The 19,500-nt window shown below is 43.8% G+C and overlaps 1 protein-coding gene across 5 annotated transcripts in view; it reads right to left on the bottom strand.

Moving 5' to 3' along the window:
- MARCHF6 (membrane associated ring-CH-type finger 6) overlaps positions 1-19,500 on the bottom strand; it is a 98,678-nt gene that overhangs the window by 57,864 nt on the left and 21,314 nt on the right. For all 5 annotated transcript variants that reach the window (XM_051853570.2, XM_070056585.1, XM_051853574.2 and 2 more), the window contains exons 2-7: positions 16,522-16,618; positions 15,307-15,380; positions 12,132-12,275; positions 8,899-8,971; positions 4,011-4,179; positions 399-588 (exon numbers count right to left, since the gene is read on the bottom strand). In XM_051853570.2, coding sequence (XP_051709530.1) covers positions 399-588; positions 4,011-4,179; positions 8,899-8,971; positions 12,132-12,275; positions 15,307-15,380; positions 16,522-16,618 — 747 coding nt within the window. The remainder of the gene's footprint in view (positions 1-398; positions 589-4,010; positions 4,180-8,898; positions 8,972-12,131; positions 12,276-15,306; positions 15,381-16,521; positions 16,619-19,500) is intronic.

The raw sequence follows: 19,500 nt of genomic DNA, 5'->3' as shown, positions 1-19,500 counted from the left end.
CCCTTGAGGGTGCCAGTTCAAGACCCAGCTGCTCCACTTCTGATCCAGCTCCCTGCTGATACGCCTGGGAGGGCAGCAGCAAAAGAAAGCTCCAGTGCTTGGGCCCCTGCACCCATGTGGGAGAACTAGATCGAAGAAGTTCCTGGATCCTGGCTTTGATCAGCTCAACTCTGGCTGTCATGGCCATCTGGGGAGTGAACCAGCAAATGGAAGATCTTTCTCTCTGTCTCTACCTCTCTCTGCAACTCTTTCAAGTAAATAAAATAAAGTAAAACTAGGTTAGAAACATAACTTGAAAATATTAATATTTGAAAATTCCAGTCCTTTCCTCCTCAATGTGAGCTGAGAATGGATTCACAGTCCTGAAGAAAGAGGGTGGGCACACAAGCAGTGGTTACCCTGGGCTCCGTTATTAGCATCTGCTGCATCTTCCACGCCAGCATCATCTTCCTCTTCATTGTCTTCCTCCTCCTCTTCGGCCTGATCGTCCTGTGCATCAGGGTTCTCTCCTACCACTGCATTTTCAGCAGGTGGGTTGGCAGGCTGGTCAGCAGCAACATTTTCTGCACCATTTCCTCCTGCTGGAGCCTGTGATGATAGCAAAGTCCAGAAATTTAGCTAACTTGTCTTCATTTTGCTCTAATTCCAAACTGTGCTCTCCCTGCTTAAACACACACACACACACACACACACACACATAGCAAGAAAAAAAAGAAAAAAACACATATACAAACCCACCTAAAATTCAAATAGAGGGGGGGCAGTGCTGTGGCGCAGCGGGTTAAGACCCCAGCCTAAAGCGCCGGCGTCCCATTTGGGAGCCGGATCAAGTCCCGGCTGCTCCTCTTCCGATCCAGCTCTCTGCTATGGCCTGGGAAAGCAGTGGAAGATGGCCCAAGTCCTTGGGCCCCTGCACCCACATGGGAGACCTGGAAGAGGCTCTTGGTTCCTGGATTCGGACTGGCTCAGCTTTGGCCATTGAGGTCATTTGGGGAGTGAACCAGAAATGGAAGTCCCCCCCACCTCCACCTCGCTCTAGCTCTACTTCTCTCTGTAACTCCTTTGTCTTCCAAAAATAAATAATTCTTGGCCAGCGCAGCAGCTCAATAGGCTAACCCTCCGCCTGCGGTGCTGGCACACCAGGTTTTAGTCCCAGTCAGGCGCCGGATTCTGTCCCGGTTGCTCCTCTTCCAGTCAAGCTCTCTGCTGTGGCCTGGGAGGGCAGTGGAGGATGGCCCAAGTCCTTGGGCCCTGCACCCGCATAGGAGACCAGAAGAAGCACCTGGCTCCTGGCTTCGGATCAGCACTGTGCGCTGGCCGCAGCACGCCGGTCGCAGAGGCCATGGGGGGAGGGGAGGGGTGAACCAATGGCAAAGGAAGACCTTTCTCTCTATCTCTGTCTCTCTCTCTCTCACTGTCCACTCTGCCCGTAAAAAAATAATAATAATAAAAAATAAAAAATAAAAAAGTATATCTATATCTATATATAAAAATAAAATTCTTGGGGCCAGCGCTGTGGCACAGTGGGTTAACGCCCTGGCCTAAAGCACCAGCATCCCATATGGGCACCGGTTTGAGACCCAGCTGCTCCACTTCCGATCCAGCTCTCTGCTATGGCCTAGGAAAGCAGTAAGAGGAAGGCCCAAGTCCTTGGGCCCATGCATCTGCGTGGGAGACTCGGAGGAAGCTCTTGGCTCCTGGCTTCGGATTGGTATAGTTCCGACCATTATGGCCAATTGGGGAGTGAACCATCGATGGAAGACCTCTCTCTCTCTACATAACTCTGACTTTAAAATAAATAAATATTTAAAAAAATAAATAAAAATAAAAAATTCTTTAAAAAATAAAAAAATTCAAATAGAGAAAGTTTTTCAAAGTCATTTTTTCTGAGTTTATCTTATTTTGGTTCAACTTGGAATGTAAGAGCATTAACTCACTTCACAGTGCAGAGATTCACTTAGCATGAATTAGGAAGGAAGATTTCATAAAGCATAATAAATAAGGATTTATAGATTTGGCTATCTTGAATACATCATTTGGTAATCCTTTGTATTTATTTTTTTATTTAACAGGAAGAGAGAAATAGAACTCTTATCTACTAGTTCATCCCCAAATGCCTGGCCTGGCCAGGCCTAAGCCAGACCAAAGTCAGAAGCTAAGAACTCAATCCAGGTTTTCCACAGGGTAGAAACCCAATTATTTGGGTCATCACTAATGCCTCCAGGGTCTGCATCAGCAGGAAGCTGGAAGTAGAAATCAGAACCAGAAATCTAACTCAGGTACTCAGATGTGGAACACAGACATCCTAGCCACCAGGCTAAATGCTTTGCCCTGACATAATATTTTCCCTACTAATGATTTGAGAGAGCTGCCACCTACTATCATTCCCCAAGTGCCCACAACAAGCTGGAAACTGCAACTCCACACAAGGCCTCTCAGAAAATAGAGACAACACTGATACTCCAATGTGCAGCATGGGTGTCCTAACCAGCATCTTCACTCGTAGGCCAAACACCTGTTGCCTGTAATCCTTTTTTCCAGAGCATGTCGTTATTTACTGATTTCAGGGATAAAATAATTTTCCTACAAAAATTTACATATATAAAACTTAACTTTCTGGTAACAGTTAAACATTTCAGGCAACAGTTTCTAATTTCTGCTTTGTAGGTAAGACTATGAAGACACAGACACAATCTGTTCCCAAAAATGCACCCTCCCTTAGCGCCTCTTAAGCTTTGCTATCTATCAAAAGCAAAGACATTGTTGTACTTAAGTGTTAGCAGTTAAGTAAAAGCAACTCTCAGGTTGTTACAGGGGGTGCCAGCATTGTGGCACAGCACATAAAGCTACCACCTGTGATGTTCCATATGGGCACCAGTTCAAGTACCAGCTACTACACTTCTGATCCAGTTCCCTGTTAATGCAACTGAGAAAAGCAGCAGGAGACAGCCCAAGTGCTTTGATCCCTGCATCCATGCAAAAGACCTGGAAGAAGCTCATGGCTTCAGCCCTAGTCCAGCACCGGCCATTACAGCCACCTGGGGAGTGAACCGGCAGATGAAAGATCTGTCTCTTGCTCTCTATCTTTCAAATAAATAAAATAAATCTTAAACTCTGAAGTACAATGATAAAGTATGAATTCTATAAGAACAGTCTTATTTCTTTATAGTCATCTATCAATGTATGGTTTCAAAGGAGAACTAGCTCTTTATAGACAAAAAGAAATTACAGAATTTGATGAATTTGATGTACCCTTGACAAAAGCAGAAGGACCTAAAAAGAAAAACTGTTATTTATCCTTAAGTATTTTAAACTTAAGAAAACATCAAGGAAGGGCCGGCACTGCGGCTCAACAGGCTAATCCTCCACCTAGCGGCGCCAGCACACCGGGTTCTAGTCCCGGTCGGGGCACCGGATTCTGTCCCGGTTGCCCCTCTTCCAGGCCAGCTCTCTGCTTTGGCCAGGGAGTACAGTGGAGGATGGCCCAAGTCCTTGGGCTCTGCACCCCATGGGAGACCAGCAGAAGCACCTGGCTCCTGCCTTCGGATCAGCGTGGTGCGACGGCCACAGCGCGCCGGCAGCGGCGGCCATTGAAGGGTGAACCAACGGCTAAAGGAAGACCTTTCTGTCTCTCTCTCTCTCACTGTCCACTCAGCCTGTCAAAAAAATAAAAAATAAATAAAAATAAATAAATAAATAAAAAGAAAACATCAAGGAAGTTCCTATCTTCAGATTCCAGTTAAAGAAGTTCACTCAGTTAAAGAGACTGAAGAACATTTTAGTACACCCCTAAAACTGCTCTCAGTAGGGCTAGAAAATAACAGGTAAAGTCACAATGGCAATCTTTTGATTTTTGTATTTTTCCTAATTTCTCAAACCTTCCCATTGTCTTCCTTTGTAACAGCAAAATAACATTTATAAGGAACACAGAAGGCAAGGGTTTGATCTTACAGTGACCATATCTTCATATCCTACCCAAGTTAAATCAATCTTGGAAGTAGAGGAGTTACCTCATTTTGGTGGTGCCCAGCAGCATTGAAGGGCGGGGCAGCATGCTCCAACCAAATCGGTGCTCCCCCATGGACTATCTGTTCTCGCAACCACACCAGGCTGATGAACGCACACAGTGTGCACGTCACCACGAAACAACCCTGCAAACAATCCGCCAACAAATTTTCCCTATTAAAAAAGAAATTACAGATAATTACTCCAAAGAACATTTTAAGTTAGAAAATCAAAGATAATATTCCTTTTCACACCAAATTCTCAGAAAATAAGCCACAAAAACATAATTTTAGGGTAAAAATCAGTTTCTCCGAAGAATTATTTGTGGTAAAAGTCAACCTTATAACTGACCAACATTGTAAATATTTTATTACATATACATAATTTATATTTATAATATGCATAAAATAAAATCAGAACTATATAGAAATTAGCTATCCACAGCCTATATTTTGAACATGACCAAGAAAAAGGTAGTGAGCAAAAACGACAAAAGCAGTTAAACACTTGACAAAGGCCAAGTACTAAACTTATGTGATTTATTCAAGGTGAACAACTCTATCCGACATTTACCATTCTTCATCCTTAATTTACATTCAAGTTTAAAAACTTGCCTAATAATACCTAAACTCACATTAGTAGAAACATCAAAATCTCCTCCACAGACGAGACCAATGACAAAATAAAGCAATGAAGGCTCAGAGATACTCAGTATGCTATGCATAAGACAAAAAGCGTACAATTCACTGAAATTTTTTACTTAGAAAGCAAATCAAGTTTTGATGTTAACTGCACACATACCATAATTATATTCATTCTTCAGCAAATCCAGAAAGCACAGAAAAGTTCCTTAGGTAATCATACATGAAAACACTGAATCTCATAATAGTGAAAAACCCTTGTTCTTTTCCTCTCTAAAGAAGCCAATCCATGGGTCCAGCACCGTGGCTCACTTGGTTAATCCTCCACCTGCGGCGCCGGCAACCCATATGGGTACCGGGTTCTGTCCCGGCTGCTCCTCTTCCAGTCCAGCTCTCTGCTGTGGCCCGGCAGGGCAGTGGAGGATGGCCCAAGTGCTTGGGTGCCTGCACCCGCCTGGGAGACCAGGAGAAACACCTGGCTCCTGGCTTCAGATTGGCATAGCTCCGGCCATAGAGGCCATTTGAGGGGGTGAAACAACAGAAGGAAGACCTTTCTCTCTGTCTCTCAATGTCTAACTCTGTCAAAAAAAAAAAAAAAAAAAAAAAAAAAGGCAGCAGCAGCAGCTGCTAATCCTTCCCTTGCCCACATACATGATTTCAGAATATTTAAAGTTTGTGCTGGGAAAATCCACTATTCTACTGGAATGGCTTTTCCTCCAGGGAAAACCTGAGGAAGAGTCAATAGGAAAGTCCTCAGCACAGTAGCTCCAAACTCTAACTGGGCTGGTGTAGCCCCTAAGAAGACACTGTCCGGAACATATCCTAAATCAGAAGAGGAATTGCAGCCATTCTCTTGCTAAACACATCAAACCACCACAATTTTGATGGGTTGGGACTAAAGTATCTCCTCTTTACTGCTTCCTTACCATGAACATTGAGAGTAACTACTGTTACAGATTTTAAAGGATGACAATAATAGAACTGTCTTTCCTTGGCCTTCAGTCTAGGCTGCTTTTGTGAGTTGCTTGCACCAGATGTGACCATGCTGGAGTTCCAGAGCCTAGCAGAAAACTTGCAAGCTCCCATACTCACCCTTTTAAATGTTACCAAGCCCACGACATAAAGCACCCCTAACTCACTGGCCTTCTGGAAAACAAGAGACCATGAATGACCCAGGTAAGTCCAAAAACTCAGCTGAGCATAGTCCAAACTGCTGTCTTCCAGAATTAGGAGCATATCAAAAGATGGTTGTTTTAAGCCATTAATTTTTCAGACAGTGTGTTGTAGCAACTGATAATGATACATCCAGAGACAACTCAAAGAACTGACAGAAAAAGATAGTACCACAACAACTGTGTAGACAATAGAATTTAAATATGAGTTATGAGAAACCTATATATGGATTTCAAAATTTTCTGCCCCAAAATAGTCTTTTTACTTGCTGAAGTCCCCTCATAGATAGCAACTGCTAAGATATTAAGGAAATTTAAAGTAAAATTTCAAACATTACTCAGAAAAAAATTAGATCCAAATGCTGTCAGAAATATTGGCTTAGGGGCCAGCGCTGTGGCACAGTGGGTTAATGCCCTGGCCTGAAGCGCCGGCATCCCATATGGGCACCGGTTCAAAACCTGGCTCCTCTTTGAGTCCAGCTCTCTGCTATGGCCTAGGAAAGCAGTACAAGATGGCCCAAGTCCTTCGGCCCCTGCATCCGCATGGGATACACAGAAGAAGTTCCTGGCTCCTGGCTTTGGGTCAGCACAGCTCCGGCTACTGCGGCCAATTGGGGGGTGAACCATTGGATGGAAGATATCTCTCTCTCTCTCTCTCTCTCTCTCTGCCTTTCCTCTCTCTGTGTGTAACTCTGACTTTCAAATAAATAAATAAATCTTTAAAAAAAAAAAAAAGGAAATATTGGCTTAATTCTTCAAATTGTAAAAGGTAGCATAAGATTATAAAACAAAGCCATGTCTACAGATTCTGTTAACAATCCCAGCCAGTCATCCAGTCTTCCTTCAGTGCTAACGAGTTCTCTAGTGAAGGCAACTCAGGGGGCCTTCAAATCAGGTGGGTTAATGACAACAGGGAAGTCTACTCACATAAGGCAAGCAACAACACTTCAAATGAAGATACAGTAAAACAACTACAGTAAGTACATTTTAACATGTGTTATTAATCTCAGGAGATGCCTTAAAAATAAATGAGTTCAAATGTGTATGTTAAAACTTGGAGCCAGCACTGTGGTGTAGTAGGTTAGGCCTCAGCCTGCAGCACCAACATCCCATGAGCACCAGTTCAAACTCAGACTGCTCTACTTCTGATCCAGCTCCTTACTGATGGCTTGGGAAGGCAGTGGAAGATGGCCCAGGTGCTAGGACCCCTACACACATGTGGGAGACCTGGAAGAAGTGCCTGGCTCCTGGCTTCAGATTGGCCCAGCTCCAACCATTGTGGCCATTTGGGGAGTGAATCAGCAGATGGAAGACCTCCCTCTCTGCCTGTCTGTAACTCTCAAATAAATAAAACCTTAAAAAAAAACAAAAACAAAAACAAAAAAAACAACTCATGTTCCAATGAACTCTCAACATATGAACATGACAGATTATTTAAAAAAAAAAAAAGATTTTATTTATTTGAAAGTCAGAGTTATACAAAGAGAGAACGAGAGAGACAGAGAGAGAGAGAGAGAGAGAGGTCTTCCATCTGCTGGTTCACCCTCCAGTTGGCTGCAATGGCCAGAGCTGTGCTGATCTGAAGCCAGGAGCCAGGAGCTTCTTCCGGGTATCCCATGTAGGTGCAAGGGTCCAAGGACTTGAGCCATCTTCTACTGCTTTCTCAGGCCATAGCAGAGAGCTGGGTCGGAAATGGAGCAGCCAGGACTCGAACCGGTGCCCATATGGAATGCCAGCACTGCAGGTGGTGGCTTTACCCACTACACCACAGCGCCAGCCCCAACAGATTATTTTCAATGCATAACAGTCCATTCATCAAGTCATTCCACCATTACAAGAAAGTCATTTAAAATGGGTATGTTTTGGGGCCAGCACTATGACACAGGTTAAAAGCCCTGGCCTGAAGCACCGGCCTCCCATATGGATGCCTATTCAAGTTCCTCTTCTGATCCATCTCCCTGCTAATATGCCTGGAAAAGCAGCAGAGAATGGCCCAAGTCCTTTGGCCCCTGCACCCTCGTGGGAGACCCAGGAGTTGTTCCTGGCTTCTCTGGCTCCAATCACCTCAGCTCCGGCCACTGCAGCCATTTCGGGAGTGAACCAGTAATGGGAGACCTCTGTCTCTACCTCTCTGTCATTCCTTCAAATTAAAAAAAATAAATCTTGCCGGCAACGCAGCTCAATAGGCTAATCCTCCGCCTAGCAGCGCCGGCACACCAGGTTCCAGTCCCAGTCGGAGCGTCGGATTCTGTCCCCGTCGCTCCTCTCCCAGTGCAGCTCTCTGCTATGGCCTGGGAGTGCAGTGGAGGATGGTCCAAGTCCTTGGGCCCTGCACCCCATGGGAGACCAGGAGAAGCACCTGGCTCCTGGCTTCGGATCAGCGCGGTGCGCACCGGCCACAGCAGCCACTGAGGAGTGAACCAACGGAAAAAGGAAGACCTTCCTCTCTGTCTCTCTCTCACTGTCCACTCTGCCTGTCAATAAATAAATAAATCTTTAAAAATAATAGTAATAAAATAAAATGGGCTTTTTTTTTTTTTTTTTTTTTTTTTGACAGGCAGAGTGGATAGTGAGAGAGAGAGAGAGACAGAGAGAAAGGTCTTCCTTTTTGCTGTTGGTTCACCCTCCAATGGCCGCCGCGGCCGGCGCGATGCGGCCGGCGCACCGCGCTGATCCGATGGCAGGAGCCAGGAGCCAGGTGCTTTTTCCTGGTCGCCCCATGGGGTGCAGGGCCCAAGCACCTGGGCCATCCTCCACTGCACTCCCTGGCCACAGCAGAGGGCTGGCCTGGAAGAGGGGCAACCGGGACAGAATCCGGCGCCCCGACCGGGACTAGAACCTGGTGTGCCGGCGCCGCTAGGTGGAGGATTAGCCTAGTGAGCCATGGCGCCGGCCAAAATGGGCATGTTTTTAAAGAAACATTGGTTATATGTAATCTGAGCTACTTCTACTATAGCTGTAACTGCTAAGAGGCGTGAATTTTATGCTCTTAACAGAATTTTCAGACTGTAACAAAAATAAAGACAAATATCTGAAGAAAAAACAGTATCATCCCCCACCACACAACATTCCATACTCACGTCGACAGCATGTCTAGCGGCAGTGTCAGCAGTGAGCTCACGGAGCCAGTGAACAAGCACTTGTAGATGCGGCCTACCAAAAAAGGGCGTGATGGCACAGTCACAACTCACATCAGAAACTCACACAGTTTAAAATGGAATGCTGTCATCATTTTTAAGTCTTTGTAGGACCAAGTCTCAAATTTTTAAGAACACAGGCTAGCATAAAATAGTGACTGAAAAACAGATGCTCCACAATAATGTTTAATGTCCAGATTTTCTCAAGGTCTACTAGCTTGTTTGTATAAAATGAGCTTAGTGTCTGAAAAGGAAAAAATCTAAAATGAACAACTCCAAAATCAAATATAGTGAATTTTTTTTAATCCAGAATTCTCAAATTTGTAAATTCCACTCATAAAAATACAGAGGAGCTCCTATCTACTGGTTTATTCCTTAAACGCCAGCGGTGGTCTTTCACATGGGGCAAGAACCCAATTATCTAGCTATTATCACTGTCTCCCAGGTTCTCTATCAGCAGGAAGCTAGAATCAGATGCCAGAGCCAGGGATCAAACTTGGGTACTCTGATGCAGACCTGGGTGTCCTAATCAGCATCTAACCCACAACAAATACCCACCCTCTGACAACCAATTTTTAAAAATCACAAATTCAGGGGTCTTCAAGCAGCTATCTTAAATTCTGGCCATGAAGAGAAAATATGAAGTATGGAGTAAATTCATTGCCATTCTCTTATTCTCTCAGTTAAAAAAGGAAGAATGTCTGTTCAGTCAAAAAGGCAGAATTCTAAACAGAATGAGATAACAGACAACAGATTTGGAAATGGGCCCCAAGAGGAAAAAGTTGAGTCATTCTTTCAAATCAGTACTAGTGTATTAGTTTAACAACTCTCTGTAGTGTTACATCAGAAATGTACAGTGACTTCAATGCTGTTTTCAAAGGCCAAGTTAAAATGGAAACGTAGAAAAACATTTTCTGTAATTTACATATAAAAAACTCAAAGCCAGAATGCTTTTAACAAAGTAAAACTGACAAACCAAATGTCAGCAGACAGAAAAATAGGTTCATGAATGATAGGCCTCCTTACTACAGACTACTCTGCATACACTAAACCAGTAAGATGTTTAGATGGAAAAACAGCCAAGGTACACTGCTAAGTAAAAAGGAAAGGTTCTCAGTGCTGGCACTGTGGCATAGCAGGTAAAGCTGCCAATTGCAACATCAGCATCCTACTAGGACACTGGTTTGTGTCCGGTTGCTCCGCTTCCTACTGAGCTCCCTGCTAATGGCCTAGGAAAAGCAGTTGAAGACAGCTCAAGTGTTTACCCCTGCAACCCACGTGGGACACTGGACAAAGCTCCTGGCTCTGGCTTTAGCCAGGCCCAGCGATGGCCACGGCAGCCATCTGAGGAGTGAACCAGCAGATGCAGATCTCTCTCTCTAATTCTTTCAAATAAATCTTTAAAACAAAACAAACAACAGCAACAACAAAAGTAAATGGCACCAAATATGCATATGGACTCTGTGGCATTTAAATTATGTGTGTATATACACAAGTTAGAAGAGATCAAATTTGTTATCTGTTACTTTTATCTTCTACATCCTTACATGTGCCTGACTACCTGATTTACTGATTTCAGAGATGCCTATTAATCTTCCACTTTGACTGTCAATGCTTTATATATTTCAAGGCTCCATTTCCTGGTGTATAAAAGTTCTTTGGGGGCCGGCGCTGTGGTGTAGTGGGTAAAGTCGCTGCCTGCAGCACCAGCATCCCACATGGGTGTCAGTTATAGAGTCCCAGGTGCTCCACTTCTGATACAGCTCCCTGCTAATGGCCTGGGAAGGCAGCGTAAGATGGCCCAAGTCCCTGGGCCCCTGCACCCACATGTGAGATTGGGAAGCTCCCGGTTCTTGGCTTCAGCCTGGCCCAGTTCCAGAAATTGCAGCCATCTGGGGAGTAAACCAGAGCATAGAAGATCTCTCTCTCCCTCTGTCTCCGTTCTCTCTCTGTAACTCTGCCTTTCAAATAAATAATAAACAAATCTTAGAAAAAAAAAAAAGAGGGTTGGACAGTGGACCCGTCTCTCAAGAGAGTTTCCCATACCTGAAAGATAAGCCATTAGATACCTGAGTATGTCTGAAAGGGGTGGGAGTGATCCCAAAAGAATCCATATTCTGAACTTCTTGAAAATTCTAATGCACTTCAAGGAATAAAAATCTGAGTTCTAAATATGGTCTGATGTACTTTTTCAATTCTTTCAAGAACTTTCCTATTCTCTGTATACTCTATTTTTTCTTTCCCACACTCACTCAAGAAAAAAAACTATTTAAAAACTCAGTTCTGGGGCCACGCTGTGGCCCAGCAGGTTAACGCCCTGGCCTGAGGTGCCAGCATCTCATATGGGCACCCGTTCTAGTCCCGGTTGCTCCTCTTCCAATCCAGCTCTCTGCTATGGCCTGGGAAAGCAGTGGAAGATGGCCCAAGTCCTTGGACCCCTGCACCCGCATGGAGACCTGGAGGAAGCTCCTGGCTCCTGGCTTCGGATCGGCACAGCTCCGGCTGCTGCGGCCAGTTGGGGAGTGAACTATCGGATGGAAGACTGACCTCTCTCTCTGCCTCTCCTCCCTCTGTGTAACTCTTTCAAATAAATTTAAAAAACTTCAAAAAACAAACAAAAAAACTCAGCTCATGGGGCCGGCGCTGTGCTGTAGCAGGTAAAGCCGCTGCCTACAATGCCAGCATACCACATGGGTGCCAGTTCGACTCCCAGCTGCTCCACCTCTGATCCAGTTCTCTGGTATGGTCTGGGAAAGAAGCGGAAGATGGCCCAAATCCTTGGGCGCCTGCACCCGTGTGGGAGACACAGAAGCTCCCAACTTTGTACTGGCCCAACTTAGGCCATTGTGGACACCTGTGGAGTGAACCAGCTGACAGAAGACCTCTCTTTCTCTCTGCCTCTGCCTCTCTGTGACTCTGCCTTACAAATAAATAAATAAAATCTTTAAAAAATGTATTTCATTTGCTGCAACAGAAAAAGTACATTTTTGAGGATATGTATAAACCTCAAAAAAAAAATAAACTCAGTTCACAGGAATGTTTTCTAACTGAAGCATTCCTAATAAATGACATTATAGCATCAAATAATTGAACATTCAAACAACAATATAATATATTACTACTTTATAATAGATAAAAATATGTAAGTAACTCCAACCAGATGTACCAATACTCACATGCTGTAAGAGGAACAACTCCCAACCATGCAAAGGCCACAAGTGTATAATGAAACCAGTATCGTATTGCAGTGCCAATACTTGTAACCAGTCCAGCAAATATGTCTTGGATTGGAAGCCGTGAAGGCATATCTGGGGAATAAACTACAAAAGGGAAAAAGTACATAAAATTTCATGAAAAAATTTAAATGGCTTAATTCATAAATATAAATTAGACGTGTAGAACTATATTAACTTTCAACATCTGTATTGTCCTTAAGTTTTTTTCCTATTAAAAAAAGTGAATCAAATAGTTACAATAATACCCCATTTTTCTAAGAAGTCATTTATGAGGCAAATCACATGTAAGATGCAGAAATCAACAAAAAGGGGCTCCAGGCAGCAAAAGATTCATTAGAAGTTCATTTCCCGGCCGGCGCCGCGGCTCACTAGGTTAATCCTCCACCTTGCGGTGCCAGCACACGGGGTTCTAGTCCCGGTCGGGGCACTGGATTCTGTCCCGGTTGCCCGTCTTCCAGGCCAGCTCTCTGCTGTGGCCCGGGAAGGCAGTGGAGGATGGCCCAAGTGCTTGGGCCCTGCACTCCATGGGAGACCAGGATAAGTACCTGGCTCCTGCCATCGGATCGGCGCAGCGCGCCGGCCGCAGAAGCCATTGGAGGGTGAACCAACGGCAAAAGGAAAACCTTTGTCTCTGTCTCTCTCTCTCTCACTATCCACTCTGCCTGTCAAAAAAAAAAAAAAAAAAAAAAGGAAGACCTTAAAAAAAAGAAGTTCATTTCCCTCATTCAGTCATGAATCTCACATAATGTTAATTTACATGTACTTTAGCATTCAAATACTCTAATTATTTAGGTTCCCAAACTAAAAAAGATCAGAAGGTGGAACCAATGATATGTCATCATCTCATAAAATGTAAGCATTAGACAGAACACTCAAAAAGCACAGAGATCTGCACCACAGCCATTTCATGTGACAGCAAACAGTCCAACCATGCCCTCCCAAACTTAACATAGTACTTGAATTTCCACATGATAAATTTCCACTTCTCTGCAACATGTAGTTCAACACACTCAGAAAAAGACTCTCTGCCATATTTTATGAAGATTTCCTTTTCAATTATTTTCAATAAAAACCACTGCTTATTAAAAATGTTATGCATTGCAGAAAACTGAGAAATAAACTCCAGGACAAACAACTCTTTCTCCAAAGAGGCGAAAGCAAGGAGTTCTAATACATAAGATTTTCAAGATTGACGTTCTAAGATGTTTAAAAGCACTACCACAAACTGACACCTACAAGCATTCAGGAGCAGACAATTAACAAAAGGCACCTTTTAACAGCACACCCACACAGACCACTGACTTCAACAGAACACTTGCTACCCAAGAGCAAGTCAGTAACCATTAATAATTTTCTTGAGAAAGATAAAGGAAACAGAGTACATGACTGTGCAATGAAAACTAAAATGTATAAAATATGCTTATTGGCCTCAAAGTGAAAGCCCACATGACTATTTCAAACTTCATGAAAACATTCAACTAGTCTTTCATTTGTTATACATCTTAACAAGTCAGAGCACTTTTATGCACTACAGAAAAGGAAAAACTACAAAGTAATAGAATTAATATTTTTTGATGTTTTGACTATAAATCTCCAAAACTGACAATAAATCCACTTTAACCATTTCCACTCTTCAAATAAAAACAAAATAAAACTAACACTCTTACTGCATTATACTTAGTAGCTCTGGTTTTTTTATTTTTTTAAAAAACTCAAAAAACTAAAGCACCAAACAACCTGTGATAGGAATCACAAAATGAAAAATACTTCAAATTATTACTACGCCATTATAATCCTCTAATATTTTGGGGTAAATATTAAACATTAACAGGTGTAAGAATTATTGAAATTTTAAAGACCTGAAAAATATCAAGCATTTACAAATATTAGCAGATAGAATATCTTTCTCTTTGTCTCTTCCTCTGTCTGTAACTCTACCTCTCAAATAAATAAAATCTTAAAGAGAGAGACACACACACACACACACGAGACCCTAAATCTGTACCAGAACTGGATGAAGTCATTTCTCCAGACTTTCCTGACACTTTCTTTGAGGAATGAGAAACTGGAAATTAACCCCAACTTACAGATTAGAGCATCACAGTAAGAAGACAGAGAGAGAGAGAGAGAGAGAGAGAGAGAGAGAGAGAGAGAGAGAATGCCAGGGGCTGGGACAGGTCCAAGCCAGCCAGGAACCCCAATGTGGATAGGAGGTCCCAAGTACTTGGGCCATCACTGATGCTTTCCTGGGCATGTTAGAAGGAAGCTCAGCAGGAAGCTGGATTGGAAGTAGAGCAGCCAGGACTCCAACTGGCACACCCACATGGCATGCCAATGCTGTAGGAGGTAGATTAACCAGCTGCACCATATTGTCTCGATACAGTATTTTTTAAAGGTGAGAAAAATAAAAAAGATGGAAAAGTTGGTAAAGAAAGCACAGGTAAAAAAAGAAAGAGTATCCCATGAGCTGAAAAATGGGCAACAGGGCTGGCGCCGTGGCATAGTAGGTTAGGTCTCCACCTGTGGCACTTGCATCCCATATGTGCACCAGTTCAAGTCCCAGCTGCCCCACTTGACACAGCTCCCTGCTAATGGCCTGGGAAAGCAGTGGAGGATGGCCCAAGTGCCTGGGACCCTGCACCCACATGGGAGACCCAAAAGAAGCTCTTGGTTCTTGGCTTCAGATCAGCCCAGCTCTGGCCATTGCAGCCATTTGGGAAGTGAACCAGCAGATAGAAGACCTCTCTCTCTGTCTGTCTCTCTGTAACTCTGCCTCTCAAATAAATGAATTAATTGAAATCTTTTTTTAAAAAAGTGATGGAGAAATGTGGATATATATACACACACATATATATACCTCTGTCTATAATTAAAAGCTTTTTTTTTTAAAAAAGGGGGGGGGTGGCGAATAGTACCTACAAAATATATATGATATGTTAAAAGATGACAAGTTTCTAAAAATATTTTCCTAAATAGAATTGCAATATTTTCTATTATCAAAAAATAACGAAGTTGAAAACAGTTCACAGTTGCTTTAAATCAATAAATACCTTAAAGCTTCCAGTAATACCACCCCCCTACACACAAAAAAAGTGAAAATTTCTAAAGAACTTACTTGGTGTGAAAGCAAATCTGTGCTTGCATAATTCACAGTATTCTTTTCGACTGTGTTTCAGCCACTGAACTAAGCTGTAATTACAAACACACTAATAAATACAGTTTACAAACTAGAAACATTAAAGTTTCACTGAAAACTAGTGTTCTGCTTGCATTAAAACTCTATGTATCATAGAACTTTTACAATTTTGACAATTCCAAATAAATTGAGTATTAACTTTTTATAACTCCCTTCTCAAAGTACTGAACTACAATAGCTAAAGATAAAACAGTATATTAACATATCAAAAACAGTAACAATGTTATTAAAAAGGGCCAATTAATCTAAATTGTAATTCTTCAAATTAAATGAGTATGAAAAAATCTCCAAGTAGCCACATCAATTCTAACAACAGTGATCCGATAATAGTGGTACTTCAGTTAGGTCTGAATCCTGATTCTGCCACTAACTGGCTGGTTGGAGCTGAGAAGTTATTAACCTTTCTAGGCCTCAATTTTCTCATCTGCATAATAATATTCCACATTTTTCTTGTAAAAATTAGATTAGTTGTTAAAGTGCTGAGGGAGCTGGCGCTGTGGCGCAGCGGGTTAACACCCTGGCCTGAAGTGCCAGCATCCCATATGGGCACTGGTTCAAGACCCAGCTGCTCCACTTCCGATCCAGCTCTCTGCTATGGCCTGGGAAAGCAGTAGAAGGTGGCCCAAGTGCTTGGGCCTCTTCACCTCCCTGCGTCAGACCCACGTGGGCGATCCGAAGGAAGCTCCTGGCTCCGGACCAGTGCAGCTCCGGCTGCTGCAGCCAATTGGGAAGTGAACCATCGAATGGAAGACCTCTCTCTCTGCCTCTCCTCTCTCTGTGTAACTCTTTAAATAAATAAAAAGTGCTGAGGAACACTTGAGACAAACCAGCTCATAAATGTAAGCCATAATTATGCCAAACAAAACTAGAAAAGGAAAAAACTCTCAATGGACAAAATAAGCTCTCCACAGTAGAAATAACAAGAGTATTCATGTACACCTAGATCAACCAAAATAAAAGGCATGGTATTAAGAACTATGAATAATTCCTTTTCCAATCTTTCAAATTGTCTGGAATTTTAACAAATACTAATTAAAGACAAAGTTCATTAACGTGATCACTCTAACTACACAAATGACAGAAGTTATAAATGGGCAAAATTCAGTTATAAAATTTTCTAAAAGTATAACTTACCACTCTTGATGGATAAATTTAATACTGCCAGTACATACACAAGGATGATAAAGAGGTTTCTCGGGTGTTCCTTCCGACCGACATACTCTACATATATCTGTTAATGGAAAAGAAAAACTGAATGACCTTTGGTTGTAAGTTTTTAAAACAAGAAAAGACCACCAGAAACTAAAATATTTTATATTAAAGCAAGAATGTATCACTTGGCAACTGAAAATTAAGATACAGATGATAGTCAAGCATGTATGTGAAATCTTAAGATTTCCATTAAAATGTATTTAAAAGGTTATTCTTATGTTGGAGGGCTCTGTAAATAAAACAAAGTTGATAATAACAAAAACACTTTATTTAAAACCACATTCCCATGTAAACACTAAACAGAAGCATGCAAAATCAGGACACCATTAGTGTCCTACCAGTCTCAAACTTCAGTTCTATCAGTTTACTTTCCTAATTAAATCCAGTTCTAACTCCACAAGAACACATCTGAGGACTGAACATGGTAACAGCAGGGTGGCAGGCACAGGAGACGCCCCCCCCCCTTTGAAGGCACCGCACCCCACAAGAACCAGAGATAGGAAATCTGTGAGGAGGGCAGGGCACAACCCAAGACCACAAAAACAGAAGTGAGCCAGAGCTCTCTTAGGCAGAAATGATGGTAGCCTAGGGCTGAAGAGGCTGGTATGCTGAAGAGGCTGCTGGTCTCGCCACCAGCAACTAAGCAGTTCCAAAGAGCCCTGTCTGTCCTCCCACTGGGGTTGAGCAGCATCACAGCACCAAGGAGGAACCATGACCCATCCTTCTTGCTCACTAGCTCCTTAAAGCTCCTAGTCCACGTTCTAGGAAACCTGGTTACAACTGTTGTTTAAACCATCTTCTTGGTTACTCATCAGGGCCAAGTGCCAACGGGGGGGGGGGGGGGGGGCGGGCGGGGGGGGGCGGGGGGGGGCGCGACAGGGCATATTCACAAGGGATGGAGACTTAAACACTATTGATCTGTTCTCTTAGAGGATTAACAGTAATCTTGATCCCCATCACTAATGGATTTAGCAGGTCTGGCCTATGGGATCAGCAGCCCAGAAGCCCCTTAATGCATGGTCCTGAACACTTAAACTCACCACAGGCTTGGGACTGCTCCTCATTAGGTGATTGGATGACAAACTATGAAAGCTGAGGGACACCATGAGCGCAGGGTCACCTAACTAAGCATGTTAATATCTCCAGTTACCAATTAACCAGACTAATCTCTACTGACAAGATGTTGTCCTGCACTCACATTCCTGTCTGCAAGACGGGTCAGAGGAGACTGTCTACTTTGAGTCCAAGTAAGTGTGGACCCCACTGCTGACGCAATTCAGTTTCAGCTTCAGAAGGAGACATTCTCCACCACCACCACTCAAAGGACTTCAGCTCCGGAAAGCCCCTGATAGGGATCCCAGGCACAACACTGTGGTCAGATTACCATCTCTATCGCCCAGGGTCAAAATCAAGGGGACCTGAACCTTTTTAAACTCCCATTTTTTACTTTTGTCTTTGATTCATTAAAACACCCTTGGTGAGGCCAGTGCTGTGGCATAGAAAGTAAAACCAACTGCAACACCAGCATCCCATGTGGGCACTGATTGAGTCCTGGCTGCACCACTTCAGATCCGGCTCCCTGCACCCATGTGGCAGACAGCAGAAGTTCTTAGCTCCTGGCTTTGGCCCAGCCCAGCCCCGTCCATTGTGGCTAACTTAAGAGTGAACCAGGGCCGGCGCCGCGGCTCACTAGGCTAATCCTCCGCCTAGTGGCGCCGGCACACCGGGTTCTAGTCCCGGTCGGGGCGCCGGATTCTGTCCCGGTTGCCCCTCTTCCAGGCCAGCTCTCTGCTGTGGCCAGGGAGTGCAGTGGAGGATGGCCCAGGTGCTTGGGCCCTGCACCCCATGGGAGACCAGGAAAAGCACCTGGCTCCTGGCTCCTGCCATCGGATCAGCACGGCGCACCAGCTGGCCGCGGCAGCCATTGGAGGGTGAACCAACGGCAAAGGAAGACCTTTCTCTCTGTCTCTCTCTCTCACTGTCCACTCTGCCTGTCAAAAAAAAAAAAAAAAAAGAGTGAACCCGCAGATGGAAGACTCTCTCCCCCCGCCCCCATAACTCTGTCTTTCAAATAAATAAATAAATCCTTGGCAAAACCTTTCCCTGGTCAGTCTTACACAGGTAAAAGATTGAAACTTTAATTTAATCTACCAACACCAACAAAACAGAACTATACTCATTCTGCAAGGCTCTCTACTTTCCTCAAACTCTATACTTCCGCCCCAAGGAACCTCAGCTGAGGGCACTGAAAGGCAGGGATTGGGGTCTTCCTCATGGTAGAGTGCTGGGGCATGCAATGTGGCACCGCAGGTTAAGCTGCTGCTTGGGACGCCAGCATTTCCTATCAGTGTCTGGGTGCAAGTCCCACCCTCCTGCTCTGCTTCCACTAACACATCTAGCAGGCAGCAGAGGAGAGTCAAATACTTGAGTTCCTGCCACCCATGCGGAAGACCCAGAAGAAGCTCCTGGCTTCTGGTTGCACCTGGCTCTCATCTGGCTGATGGAGGCATCTGGGCAGTGAAGCAGGAGATGGAAACTCGCTCTCTCTTCCCTCACCTCCCTCTCTGTGTCACTCTGCTTTTCAAAAAAAAAATTTTTTTAAAGGTGCCTGAGACCCAAGTACTAGCATTTTTTTCTTTTTTTAAGATTTGTTTATTTAAAAGTCAGAATGACACAGAGAGGAAGAGACACAGAGAGAGATCTTCCATCTGCTGGTTCACTCCTCAAATGGCCATGATGGCCAGAGCTGAGCTGATCTAAAGCCAGGAAGCAGGAGCTTCGTTTGTCTCCCACATGGGGCGGGGGCGGGGGCAGGGGCCCAAGCACTTGGACCATCTTCTGCCGCTTTCCCAGCGCATCATCAGGGAGCTGGATCACAAGTGAAACAGCCGGTTCTCAAAC

The sequence above is a fragment of the Oryctolagus cuniculus genome, chromosome 14 (genome assembly GCF_964237555.1).
Source record: "Oryctolagus cuniculus chromosome 14, mOryCun1.1, whole genome shotgun sequence".
NCBI lineage: Eukaryota > Metazoa > Chordata > Mammalia > Lagomorpha > Leporidae > Oryctolagus > Oryctolagus cuniculus.
The sequence above is the reverse complement of the archived record's forward strand: the minus strand, read 5'-3'. Positions and strand labels throughout refer to the sequence as shown.